Source organism: Mustelus asterias, chromosome 12 (genome assembly GCF_964213995.1).
Source record: "Mustelus asterias chromosome 12, sMusAst1.hap1.1, whole genome shotgun sequence".
In the NCBI taxonomy this organism is placed as follows: domain Eukaryota; kingdom Metazoa; phylum Chordata; class Chondrichthyes; order Carcharhiniformes; family Triakidae; genus Mustelus; species Mustelus asterias.
Genome location: NC_135812.1, coordinates 3267975 through 3281799, shown reverse-complemented (window position 1 = coordinate 3281799; position 13825 = coordinate 3267975). Strand labels below are relative to the sequence as shown.

Sequence of the window (13825 nt, the reverse complement as noted above, 5' to 3'; positions counted from 1 at the left end):
ACTTTGATCGGTTAGGGACAGCCTTGCCAGCAGCAACCACATCCTATGAAATAATTTTTAAATACCTTCACAGGAAGCTCTCACCCTGCCCCCTCCCCATTTCATCCCCAATAACACGGAGCAACAGAAAGAAATCAAAGGCGTACCATTGAAGCCAGGATAGGGAGGAAGAGTGTGGCTGTAGCTACGTTGCTGGTGCACTCTGTGAAGACTGCGATCACCAGACACAAGGTAACAACAATGGCCCAGTGTGGGATGTTCTGCAGGGGGAGTAACTGATAACCCAGCCATCGGGATAGACCGGACACCTGGAAAGGAAAGGGGGGAGATTTGATTTCTGACAGTGTTTTTGTTCATGTCCAGTCCGTAAGTGTGTTCCTGAGCTTCTGCTTACTTGTCAATCCAATTCCTCAGTCCATTTCCAAACTCATGGTCCAAAGCCTTTGCTCTATATTGACCATGTAGTATAGCAGGGAACATATACAGCCCCCCACCCAGACATGTCAGAGATTGCAGCTTTCATCACAACTCCATCATATGAGTTGTGGGCGGCACGGTAGCACAGTGGTTAGCACTGCTGCTTCACAGCTCCAGCGTCCTGGGTTCGATTCCCGGCGCGGGTCACTGTCTGTGTGGAGTTTGCACATTCTCCTCGTGTCTGCGTGGGTTTCCTCCGGGTGCTCCGGTTTCCTCCCACAGTCCAAAGATTTGCGGGTTAGGTTGATTGGCCAGGTTAAAAATTGCCCCTTAGAGTCCTGAGATGCGTAGGTTAGTGGGATTAGCGGGTAAATATGTGGGGGTAGGGCCTGGGTGGGATTGTGGTCGGTGCAGACTCGATGGGCCGAATGGCCTCCTTCTGCACTGTAGGGTTTCTATGATTCTATGATTCTATGAGGAATGGTTGAGGACTCTGGGTCTGTACTCGTTGGAGTTTAGAAGGATGAGGGGGGATCTTATTGAAACTTACAGGATACTGCGAGGCCTGGATAGAGTGGACGTGGAGAGGATGTTTCCACTAGGATGAAAAACTAGAACCAGAGGGCACAACCTCAAGCTAAAGGGACGATCCTTTAAAACAGAGATGAGGAGGAATTTCTTCAGCCAGAGAGTGGTGAATCTGTGGAACTCTTTGCCGCAGAAGGCGGTGGAGGCCGGGTCATTGAGTGTCTTTAAGACAGAGATAGATAGGCTATTGATTAATAAGGGGATCAGGGGTTATGGGGAAAAGGCAGGAGAATGGGGATGAGAAAAATATCAACCATGATTGAATGATGGAGCAGACTCGATGGGCCGAGTGGCCTAATTCTGCTCCTATGTCTTATGGTCTAACTTGTACTTTCTTGAGTTCAGGTGATTGAGGGATTATTTGAAGTGGTTTCAAATCAAAGAGAATTAACAGATTAAGAGAAACTATTTCATCTGGTTGTGGGGTGAGGGGGTGGTGGGGATTCCAGAACAAAGGCGGGAGGCGGGGGAGCAGAGCCTTGAAATGAGAGCCAGGCCGTTCAGGGGTAATGTCAGGAAGCAATTCCTCACACAAAAGGGACTGGGAATTTGGAATGCTCTTGAAATTGGGAGGAAATCAATTGGAATTTCTAAGACTGAGATGGAATGGATGATTGTTGGGTACGTGTATGGGGTGAACACATGAAGGTGAGGGACAGATCAGACCACTGAATAGCAGCATGGGCTCCAGAGGCTGAATGGCCTCCTCCTGTTCCCAGTGGTCCGAGATGTTCTTGCTGTGCCCACAATGCCAACTTTAAAGGAAAATGGCAGACCGGCCCAGCCAGAGGTCATCAGTTCCCACGACATGGATGTGACAGAACCATTTCACACAGAGAGTTGTTGTGATCTGGAAGGTGCTGCCTGAAAGGATGGAAGGAGAAGATTCAATAGGAACTTTCACAATGGAATTGGATAAATCCTGGAAAAGGAAACACTTCCAGGATTCTGAGGAGAGAGCAGGCAGGGATGGAAATAATTGGATGTCTCATTCACAGAGAGAGCCAGCACACACACACAGACACACACACACACACACACTCACTCACACACACAGGCACACACAGACACACACACTCACTCACACACACAGACACACACACTCACTCACACAGACACACACACACAGACACACACACACAGACACACACACTCACTCACACACACAGACACACACACTCACTCACACACACAGACACACACACACTCACTCACACACAGACACACACACTCACTCACACACACAGACACACACACACACAGACACAGACACACACAGACACACAGACACACACACTCACTCACTCACACACTGGCTCTCCGACTGTATTGTGTGTTTCTACTCTGAGATGTTTCACTTTTATCTGTCAGGGTGGAGTGCCAAAATGACCCAGATCAGCCTGGATTGAACTGGTCATGAACGTGGTGAGTTCAGTCCCAATATTGGCTTCCCTCGGTTCACTCCAGGCTTTCTAGATTCCTGGCAGCCGGTGCTTACCTCACAGCCCTTCGCCAGAGCAAAGCCTCCTCCCAGCAACAACACCACGCTCCAGGGCAGCTTACGTTGGACGGTCGTCCAGTTCAGGAGTTTCTTTATGGGCCGGTTTCCCACTGGCATTTCAGAAAGAAAGAATCTCATTATCATTCATCTCCAATACAATCATTCCTACACAGCAATTGGCTGAAATGCCTTTGACACCGGATTGCTAAGTTAGCAACAAAGATGCTGACAGTCAGGTCAAAGGGCGATGGACGGAGCACTGGGACAGACAGAGTCTTTTCACCTCAACCCATGTGGGTTCAAATGCAGGCCAGGTTACAGGAGGAACATCAACCACTTAGTGTCAGCTGTGAAAATGTGAAGCTGATTTGTGCAGTTTCAATCCACCCCGAAAGAGTCAGAGCGTAAAACTGGCTGTAGTTTGTGCAGAATGGCCACACTGTTATCATAGCTGCTGCTGCTCTGAGATTGGCTAAAGATACATATTGATGGGGGCAGTGTAGAGGGAGGTTTACTCTGTATCTAACCCCATGCTGTACCTGTCCTGGGAGTGTTTGATGGGGACAGTGTAGAGGGAGCTTTACTCTGTATCTAACCCCATGCTGTACCTGTCCTGGGAGTGTTTGATGGGGACAGTGTAGAGGGAGCTTTACTCTGTATCTAACCCCGTGCTGTACCTGTCCTGGGAGTGTTTGATGGGGACAGTGTAGAGGGAGCTTTACTCTGTATCTAACCCCGTGGTGTACCTGTCCTGGGAGTGTTTGATGGGGACAGTGTAGAGGGAGCTTTACTCTGTATCTAACCCTGTGCTGTACCTGTCCTGGGAGTGTTTGATGGGGACAGTGTAGAGGGAGCTTTACTCTGTATCTAACCCCGTGCTGTGCCTGTCCTGGGAGTGTTTGATGGGGAACAGTGTAGAGGGAGCTTTACTCTGTATCTAACCCCGTGCTGTGCCTGTCCTGGGAGTGTTTGATGGGGAACAGTGTAGAGGGAGCTTTACTCTGTATCTAACCCCGTGCTGTACCTGTCCTGGGAGTGTTTGATGGGGACAGTGTAGAGGGAGCTTTACGCTGTATCTAACCCCGTGGTGTAGCTGTCCTGGGAGTGTTTGATGGGGACAGTGTAGAGGGAGCTTTACTCTGTATCTAACCCCGTGCCGTACCTGTCCTGGGAGTGTTTGATGGGGACAGTGTAGAGGGAGCTTTACTCTGTATCTAACCCCGTGCTGTACCTGTCCTGGGAGTGTTTGATGGGGACAGTGTAGAGGGAGCTTTACTCTGTATCTAACCCCGTGGTGTACCTGTCCTGGGAGTGTTTGATGGGGACAGTGTAGAGGGAGCTTTACTCTGTATCTAACCCCGTGCTGTACCTGTCCTGGGAGTGTTTGATGGGGACAGTGTAGAGGGAGCTTTACTCTGTATCTAACCCCGTGGTGTAGCTGTCCTGGGAGTGTTTGATGGGGACAGTGTAGAGGGAGCTTTGCCCTGTATCTAACCCCGTGCTGTACCTGTCCTGGGAGTGTTTGATGGGGACAGTGTAGAGGGAGCTTTACTCTGTATCTAACCCCGTGCTGTACCTGTCCTGGGAGTGTTTGATGGGGACAGTGTAGAGGGAGCTTTACTCTGTATCTAACCCCGTGGTGTACCTGTCCTGGGAGTGTTTGATGGGGACAGTGTAGAGGGAGCTTTGCCCTGTATCTAACCCCGTGGTGTACCTGTCCTGGGAGTGTTTGATGGGGACAGTGTAGAGGGAGCTTTACTCTGTATCTAACCCCGTGGTGTAGCTGTCCTGGGAGTGTTTGATGGGGACAGTGTAGAGGGAGCTTTGCCCTGTATCTAACCCCGTGGTGTACCTGTCCTGGGAGTGTTTGATGGGGACAGTGTAGAGGGAGCTTTGCCCTGTATCTAACCCCGTGCTGTACCTGTCCTGTATACGTACCTGTCAGGTTCTCCTTTGAGCTTTCTTGGTTATGATTCCCAGGTGTAAAGTTTGGCTTCTGAGATGGAATCATGAACATGAGGACAGCAATGAGGAGTGCAACAGTGGCATCACTGACGTACCTAAGACACACAAGAGTTGGTTTCCAGTTAAGCTTGAACCTGGGAAAAACATCCTTCCCCACTCAGACACCCTCACACTGCTTCAGAAAGAACATTAAAACAGGAGGAGGTCTGGCGTCTGTTCTACCTCCATATCCTTGTGGAACAAAAAGCTTGCTGATCTCAGATTTAACATGAGATTGACCATCCATTCAAGTTGGTAAAGGAGATATTCAAGTTCGAGGGAGAGTAAGAGCAAAGTGGAGGATGAAAGAAAGGCTGAGGTTAGAGAGAGGGTGGATGGAGGAAGGATGAAGGGAGGGAAGGAATGCTGGGGGTAGAGAGAGGGTGGTGGATAGAGGGAGTGTGGATGGAGGGAGGGAAGAAGAGGATGGAAGGAATGCTGAAGTGGAGAGAGGGTGATGGATGGAGGGTGTTATTGGGAACCTGTTTCAGTCGATTATAGCAGAGCATTTCAAAACACATAATAAAACCAAGCAAAGTCAGCATGGCTTCGTGACGGGAAAATCGTGCCTGACACATTGAGTCGAATTCCCTGAGGTGGTAGCAAGCAGGATAGGTGATAGGGAAGGCAAATGGCATGCTGGCCTTTATTTGAAAGGGGATGGAGTATAAAAATAGGGAAATTTTGCTAAAATTATACAAGGCACTAACTGGACCACACCTGTGAACAGTTTTGATCCAGTTATCGAAGGAAAGATATACTGGCATTGGAGGCAGTCCAGAGAAGGTTGACTGGGTTGATCCCGGGTAAGGAGGAGAGGTTGAGTAGGTTGGACCTGTAGTCATTGGAGTTTAGAAGAATGAGAGGCGACCTTATTGAGACATATAGGATTCTCAGGGGGATTCACAGGGTCGATGCTGAGAGGTTATTTTCCCTTGTGGGAGAGCCTCGGACCAGAGGGCATAATCTCAGAGTAAAGGATCATCCATTTAAGATGGAGATGAGGAGGAATTTCTTCTCTCGGAGGGTCGTGAATCTGTGGAATTCTTTACCGCAGAGGGCTGTAGAGGCTGCGTCATTCAGTATGTTCCAGGCTGAGACAGACAGATTGTTAATCAGTAAGAGAATCGGGGGTTATGGGGATAAGGCAAGAAAGTGGAGTTGAGGTTTATCACATCAGATCAGTCATGATCTCATTAAATGGCAGAGCAGACTCGAAGGGCTGAATGGCCTACTTCTGTTCCTACGTCTTATGGTGGAGGATAGAGGGAAGGGTGAATGGAGGAAAGGGGAAAGTGGGGAGGATAGAGGGAAAGTGGATGGTGGAGGGTTGGGGAAGGGGAATGGAGGGAAGGGGGCAGAGGAGAGGATGGATGGAGGGAGGGAGGTTGGATGGTGGAGGGAGGAAGGTAGGAGAATAAAGGGAAGGAAAGAGGATAGAGGGAGGGTGGAAGAGGAGGGTGAATGGAGGGAAGGATATAGAGGGAAGGGGAGGGCAGAAGAGAAGATGGAGGGAAGGGGGATCATTAAATCCCACTCCCAAGAGAAACATCAACCCTGGTACTGCCCTCCTTCACAATGGAATTGACCCCAATCAGAATCCTGATCCTAATGCCAGGATGGGGCACGATCCCTCTGGGAATTGGAGACACGTGTCTCTAAGTGTTGCTAATGTGTTTGTGAGCTCCGCCAACACAGCATCCAGATAGTTCTTCCTGTATTGAATCCATCTTCCACCCGAGTGCAGAATGTTCGATGTCGGCACTCGATGGGCACTCTCAACCCACCCAGAGAACTGACGGTAACCCTAGGCAACAGATTGGTTTCTGCTTTACTCTCCAAGTATGTTCTTGGCTGGATTTCCCTGTTAAACAATGAGCTGTGTGTTCCCCAGAAACTCCTCTGAAGCTGCTGCAGCTCCCACTTCTCCAGCCTCTCCGATGGGCTCTGTATATCTGCCGGTTTTCTTTGTAACCTGGTTTGCGGAGGAGCAGAATTTCCTTTGGGATTATTGCCCCTTAAAGGCTGCTGTCTGATGATGGGGTTCTGTACAGGCTGCTCAACCTGGAGACTGCCCCATCCCCCAGCTCCCCCAGAATTCAGGCTATCCCACATCTTGTTCTCCTGATTCGAATCAGTCCACTATTGGCGGCTGTACCTGGACACGAAGCTCTGTAATTCCCTCCTAAACCTCTTCCTCTTTCTCATTTCCTCTCAAATCCACCACCCAGACAATGTTACTGCTCACCTACCCTCAGAACTCCCCCCGACTCAGACCTTGAACAGTTCCCCTGTGAAGCACCCAGATGTTTCATGATGTTAAACGCAGTCTATAATTCCTTCAGTACTGACCCTCTGACAGTGCGGCACTCCCTCAGCACTGACCCTCTGACAGTGCGGCACTCCCTCAGCACTGACCCTCTGACAGTGCGGCACTCCCTCAGCACTGACCCTCTGACAGTGCGGCACTCCCTCAGCACTGACCCTCTGACAGTGCTGCACTCCCTCAGCACTGACCCTCTGACAGTGCGGCACTCCCTCAGCACTGACCCTCTGACAGTGCGACACTCCCTCAGCACTGACCCTCTGACAGTGCGGCACTCCCTCAGCACTGACCCTCTGACACTGCGGCACTCCCTCAGTACTGACCCTCTGACAGTGAAAAATTGACAGGTTTATGATGAAAGTGCGGAGAGTGGGGCTAATTTTTTAGTTCTTTCAAAGAGGCAAAATACAGGCTCAATGGCCTCCTGTGTTGTAAGATTTGGCATGTATTAAAAGCTACCGGCCAATGTAACAATAAATTGTTAAATCTGTATTATATTCATGGTAATCATTTTAAACATTTAAATGAGTGCAGTGAATTCCATTTTAACTGCAATTAGTATTCTAAAATATAACGGCACGGTAGCACAGTGGTTAGAACTGCTGCTTCACAGCGCCAGGGACCTGGGTTCGATTCCCGGCTTGGGTCACTGTCTGTGTGGAGTTTGCATGTTCTCCCAGTGTCTGCGTGGGTTTCCTCCGGGTGCTCCGGTTTCCTCCCACAGTCCAAAGATGTGCAGGTTAGGTTGATTGGCTATGCTAAAATTGCCTCTTAGTGTCCTGAGATGCGTAGGTGAGAGGGATTAGCAGGTAAAATGTGTAGGGATATGGGAGTAGGGCCTGGGTGGGATTGTGGTCGGTGCAGACTTGATGGGCCGAATGGCCTGTTTCTCCACTGTAGGGTTTCTATGATAACGCTATTTGTAATGCAAGGATTGGCAAATTGCCTTGTTTTGATTGGATGCTTTTAATAGGGCGGCACGGTAGCACACTGGTTAGCACTGCTGCCTCACAGCGCCAGGGACCCGGGTTTGATTACCGGCTTGGGTCACTGTGTGCGGAGTCTGCACGTTCTCCCCGTGTCTGCGTGTGTTTCCTCCGGTTTCCTCCCACAGTCTGAAAGACTGGCTAGGTGCATTGGCTGTGCTAAATTCTCCCTCAGTGTACGTGGACAGGAGTGTGGCGACTAAGGGATTTTCACAGTAACTTCACTGCAGTGTTAACTGTGACAATAATATATAAATACTTCAAATTCAGGAAATAATTGTGCCGTTTACTATGATGATTGCCAGGCATAATTTGCACTGAAGGAGGCACATTTCCTGACAATGATATGCTAAACATGTAGTGCAGTCTGCACTATTCGCTGGCATGCTACTGCTGAGGACACAAAACTTCAATGCTCACAACACTGATTGGTGCGATAGATGTGTCTGTAGCGTATTGTAATCCCAGTTCATGCCTGGGCTCTGTATAATTCACAGCAGAGAATACTGAATACTCAGAGCAAGGTTTGCTTTTACAAACTCCTGTCCAGCTCCCAAGTGTGAACTGACTTTTAAAACAATCCTTTGTTTTCCATTTGTGACTATTTATTGGTCACAAGTGAGGCTTACATTAACATTGCAATGAAGTTACTGTGAAAATCCTCGAGGTCACCACACTCCGGCGCCTGTTCGGGTCAATGCACCCTAACCAGCACGTCTTTTAGACTGTGGGAGGAAACCGGGGCACCCGGAGAAAACCCACGCAGACACGGGGAGAACTTACCGACTCCGCACAGACAGTGACCCAAGCCAGGAATCGAACCCGGGTCCCTGGCGCTGTGAGACAGCAGTGCTAACCCACTGTGACACCGCAAGTTCCAACAAGCAGCCCTTCGAAAATAACCGGCATCATTTCACTCAGCGATGTGATCTGGAAGGTACAGCTGGGCCAAGAGATCAGACTCCAAGAAGCTGACGGGACACACTCCCACTGGCAGGAAAAGGCTCCAGTCACACAGGCTCATTCTCTCTCTGCATTGCCTCTGGCGGCAACGTCCAAACTGGATTTATTTCCCGCAGATACCGGGCAGCACAGGACACCCACATTGGTTGGATCCTGTGCCGAGGCACGGTGTGTCTCACTGTAAACCTGCCTCTGCAGCCAAACTCCACACCAGAGTCTCCAGCATTAAACCCAAATTAACACGGCCAGCGCCGAGGGAGGGTCGCACTGTCAGAGGGCCAGCGCAGAGCGACCCATATTAAAGCAGATTGTCTGTCAGGATCATGCTGCTGTTTGTGGGATCTTGCTGTGCACATATAGGCTGCTGTTTCCAATCTCAATAGTGACAATACTTCCTAATCTGGTGAAAGGTGCTATAGAAATGTAAGTCTGTGCTGAACAGAGTGATGGTGCGGCTGCCTGTTTATACCTGATCCAGCACCAACTGCTGTCTGCGGGAAGAATTCCAAACCCCCCTCACCCTGTGTGTGTAGAAGTGCTTCTGACCTGAACCGTCTGGCCCTAATTATTAGACTGTCCCCTCGTAGTTCTAGAATCCCCAATGATTAGTGTTGAAGGCCCAGGCCAGGAACTCCAAGGTGTTTTGTGAAGTTAGCCTGGATCCTAAGTTTTACATTTAATTTTGGCATTGTTAAGCATAAGGTATAATTCAAGTGACCCACCAGGAAGCTTTTAATCAAACAAAGTTTATTTAAGAACACAGTTAGAATATAACAAAAAGAATTAACTTTTACTAATTGCAAGACTTAATCATGACACAGTATAACTCCTAACAGCCAGCTAGCTATCTCTGTTGTTCCAATTTAAAGCAATACCCCATAGACATACACACTTCTTCAGAATTAGTTAGCACGAAAACGAGAATGCTCATGCGATACTAGGTTTCCAGCTTTTAACATCCATTGTCAGAAATCCAAACAGCTGTTTTCATCAAAGAATGTATCCTCCAGACAGCAAAACAGAAAAGTAAATCTAATCTTTAGCAGCTTCCAGTCTTCAGACTTCAGAGTCAGGGAAGGATACCTTTCTGCAGCTTCCAAAGCAGTAATACTCAGCAGAATCTCCAACTCCAGAGAGGGGGAAAAAGAGACACTGCTCTCTCTCAGCTCCAAACAGGATCTGAAAACAGCAACTGAGCTGGAATTCTCTGTGAAAGCCGAGCTGTCCCCAGTCATATGACCTGACCTATCAATCATCCCAATCAAGCTCAACTCTGCAATCCCAGGGGAACACTAAAACAACAGAACACTGCATTAGTTCAGATTAAAACAAACATGGTATCAATTACACTGCTTCACTAACAATAGAAGGCGCCGGCTGCAGACAAAACAGCTCAGACAAAATGCCAGGGACTGCTCGAAACATCCTGTAGAGATTAAAATACATTTTTCAAAAGGTACAGGATTGTCACAGTGGAAATAATTTATCTTTATCTATCCTGTCTTTCACTGTTATTGTCTTGCAATCAGATCATCTCTTATCCTTCTTAATTCTGGAGAAAACAGGTCTAATTTGTATAACTTCACCTCATAATTAAACCCCTGAAGTCCAGGGGTCATTTTTGTAAACCTACATTGTACTTCCACCCAGGCCATTCTATCCTTCCTAAGGTGTGGTGCCCAGATCTGCCTCGGATTGTGTTACCTTCTCTTCAATACTCACTTTGTGCCATTTCTGTCGAAGACACTTCCCCAACCTGGGACAAAGCCGGGCTCACGAGTAAACCACAGGATCACCAGCAAGGCGAACAGGGTGAGGACAGCTTTCTCAGCAAAGCTCATGGGGCCCAGCAGGGTGTACTCTTTCTGAATGATTCCATGCGCTCTCTCCTCCTCCAACGAGACTGGGATTCCCCATCCCCACAGCGCTCGGAAACTGACAAAACAAAATCATCGGATCAGCTCCATGCCATTGATATTAGTGCTTTCCAAATGTCTGTGGGGAAGGATTGAGGTCTCTTCATGGACACCAGGCCCCAGATCCTCAATACACCACTTGCATCATTGTCACCTTCACCATGAAGACAGCAGTCTGGTAGAACTGATCACCTTTCTCTCACAGATCTCTCTGAAGTACAAGAATCCCGCTCCGTTAGAGACCTCCCAATGCCGGGATCACCAGCAGAGTGCTGGAGAGGCTTGAAATCAGAGGCTTCCGAGTGGAGGAGAGAATTGCAGTGGGAGGAGCCCAAAGATTTCTTGTGGGGATTCTCAAATCAGATCCCCGCGTCTCATGGAAGCTCAAACAGACTCGTAACCATTGGAGACACCAGCTCCTGCCTTTCTGTAGCTGCCAGCACGGGGTTAGATACAGAGTAAAGCTCCCTCTACCCTGTCCCCATCAAACACTCCCAGGACAGGTACAGCACGGGGTTAGATACAGAGTAAAGCTCCCTCTACCCTGTCCCCATCAAACACTCCCAGGACAGGTACAGCACGGGGTTAGATACAGAGTAAAGCTCCCTCTACACTGTCCCCCATCAAACACTCCCAGGACAGGTACAGCACGGGGTTAGATACAGAGTAAAGCTCCCTCTACCCTGTCCCCATCAAACACTCCCAGGACGGGTACAGCACGGGGTTAGATACAGAGTAAAGCTCCCTCTACCCTGTCCCCATCAAACACTCCCAGGATAGGTACAGCACGGGGTTAGATACAGAGTAAAGCTCCCTCTACACTGTCCCCCATCAAACACTCCCAGGACAGGTACAGCACGGGGTTAGATACAGAGTAAAGCTCCCTCTACCCTGTCCCCATCAAACACTCCCAGGACGGGTACAGCACGGGGTTAGATACAGAGTAAAGCTCCCTCTACCCTGTCCCCATCAAACACTCCCAGGATAGGTACAGCACGGGGTTAGATACAGAGTAAAGCTCCCTCTACACTGTCCCCCATCAAACACTCCCAGGACGGGTACAGCACGGGGTTAGATACAGAGTAAAGCTCCCTCGACACTGTCCCCATCAAACACTCCCAGGGCAGGTACAGCACGGGGTTAGATACAGAGTAAAGCTCCCTCTACACTGTCCCCCATCAAACACTCCCAGGACAGGTACAGCACGGGGTTAGATACAGAGTAAAGCTCCCTCTACACTGTCCCCATCAAACACTCCCAGGACAGGTACAGCACGGGGTTAGATACAGAGTAAAGCTCCCTCTACACTGTCCCCATCAAACACTCCCAGGACAGGTACAGCACAGGGTTAGATACAGAGTAAAGCTCCCTCTACACTGTCCCCATCAAACACTCCCAGGACAGGTACAGCATGCGATTAAAAGCTTTAATTTACCTGGAATCTGAATAAAGGAATTCTGACTTTGTCTCATTCGTGTGAAGGTTGAACTTGGTGTTTGGTCTGTTCCTATCACAATCAGAAGCACAAACCCCGCCTCCAAAACGTTCCCTTGGCATCATTAATTTCAACGACAATCTCATGGCCTCCCATTGGATGGTTTATTGGAATCCTTTGGAAATGGTGCAAGGAGGTCATTTACGCTGCTTCCTGCACCGGTGCAATGGGAGATTTTCCCAGGATCTTTCCAGCAGGGATGAGTGACCTCCAAAAGGGATATAGATAATCTAAGTGAGTGGGCGAGGGTCTGGCAGATGGAGTACAATGTTGGTAAATGTGAGGTCATCCATTTTGGTAGGAATAACAGCAAAATGGACTATTATTTAAATGGTAAAAAATTGCAGCATGCTGCTGTGCAGAGGGACCTGGGTGTCCTTGTGCAGGAATCTCAAGGAGTTGGTTTGCAGATGCAGCAGGTAATTAAGAAGGCAAATGGAATTTTGTCCTTTATTGCTAGAGGGATGGAGTTTAAAAACAGCGAGGTTATGTTGCAGCTGTATAAGGTGCTGGTGAGGCCACACCTGGAGTACTGTGTACAGTTTTGGTCTTCTTACTTGAGAAAGGATACACTGGCACTGGAGGGGGTGCAGAGGAGATTCACTAGGCTGATTCCAGAGTTGAGAGGGTTGGGTTATGAGGAGAGAGACTGAGTAGACTGGGGCTATACTCATTGGAATTCAGAAGAATGAGGGGAGATCTTATAGAAACATATAAGATTATGAAGGAAATAGATAAGATAGAAGCAGGGAAGTTGTTTCCACTGGCGGGTGAAACTAGAACTAGGGGGCATGGCCTCAAAATAAGGAGAAACAGATTTAGGACTGAGTTGAGGAGGGACTTCTTCACCCAAAGAGTTGTGAATCTGTGGAATTCCCTGCCCAGTGAAGCAGTTGAGGCTTCCTCATTGAATGTTTTTAAGGCAAGGATAGATAAATTTTTGAACAGTAAAGGAATTAAGGGCTATGGTGAGTGGGTGGGTAAGTGAAGCTGAGTCCACAAAAAGATCAGCCATGATCTTATTGAATGGCAGAGCAGGCTCGAGGGGCCAGATGGCCTACTCCTGCTCCTAGTTCTTATGTTCTTAGTGGACTGAGATTTGATGGCCCTCTTGTTTTGAAAGTGGTGGGATCGAATGTGGGTCACTTACCAAGGAACAATATTCCTGCCTCAACTGGTGTTGCTGGCATGGGTTGTCTTCATACCATTGAGTGCTCCCAGGGAGACCCAGCTCCTCTCATTCTGGCCGCTTGCACCTATAATCACTCCACCCTGGGTTCCACTCTGCTGTGCATTCAGCCCAAAGCTCTGGAATTTCCACACTAAACTTCCCTCTCTCTCTCTCTCCTCCTTTAAGAGACTGCATAAACCCCGTCTCTATGTCCAAGCTTTTGGTTACATGTCCTATTCTGTCTCCTCACGTGACTCGGTGCAAAGCCCCTTTGATAATCGCTCCAGTGAAGCAAGTCAGGATGTTATCCAATATGTAGGCACTATATAAATGCAAGTTGTTGTTGCAATTTACTTATACAGTTCTATCATTCTGATTTTAAACAACCAACAATTTGTGTTGACTCACCCTCAGTACCACAGGTGCAGACCACAATCAGTAAGGATAGACAATAACAC

At 48.6% G+C, this 13825-nt stretch overlaps 1 protein-coding gene across 1 annotated transcript in view; it reads right to left on the bottom strand.

Moving 5' to 3' along the window:
- Positions 1-134: 134 nt before the first annotated feature.
- Positions 135-13825, bottom strand: part of LOC144501857 (solute carrier family 13 member 2-like) — a 31112-nt gene continuing 17421 nt past the window's right edge. The window contains exons 7-10 of the mRNA XM_078225903.1: positions 10508-10720; positions 4445-4566; positions 2504-2616; positions 135-308 (exon numbers count right to left, since the gene is read on the bottom strand). Of these exons, the coding sequence (XP_078082029.1) occupies positions 135-308; positions 2504-2616; positions 4445-4566; positions 10508-10720 (622 nt within the window). The remainder of the gene's footprint in view (positions 309-2503; positions 2617-4444; positions 4567-10507; positions 10721-13825) is intronic.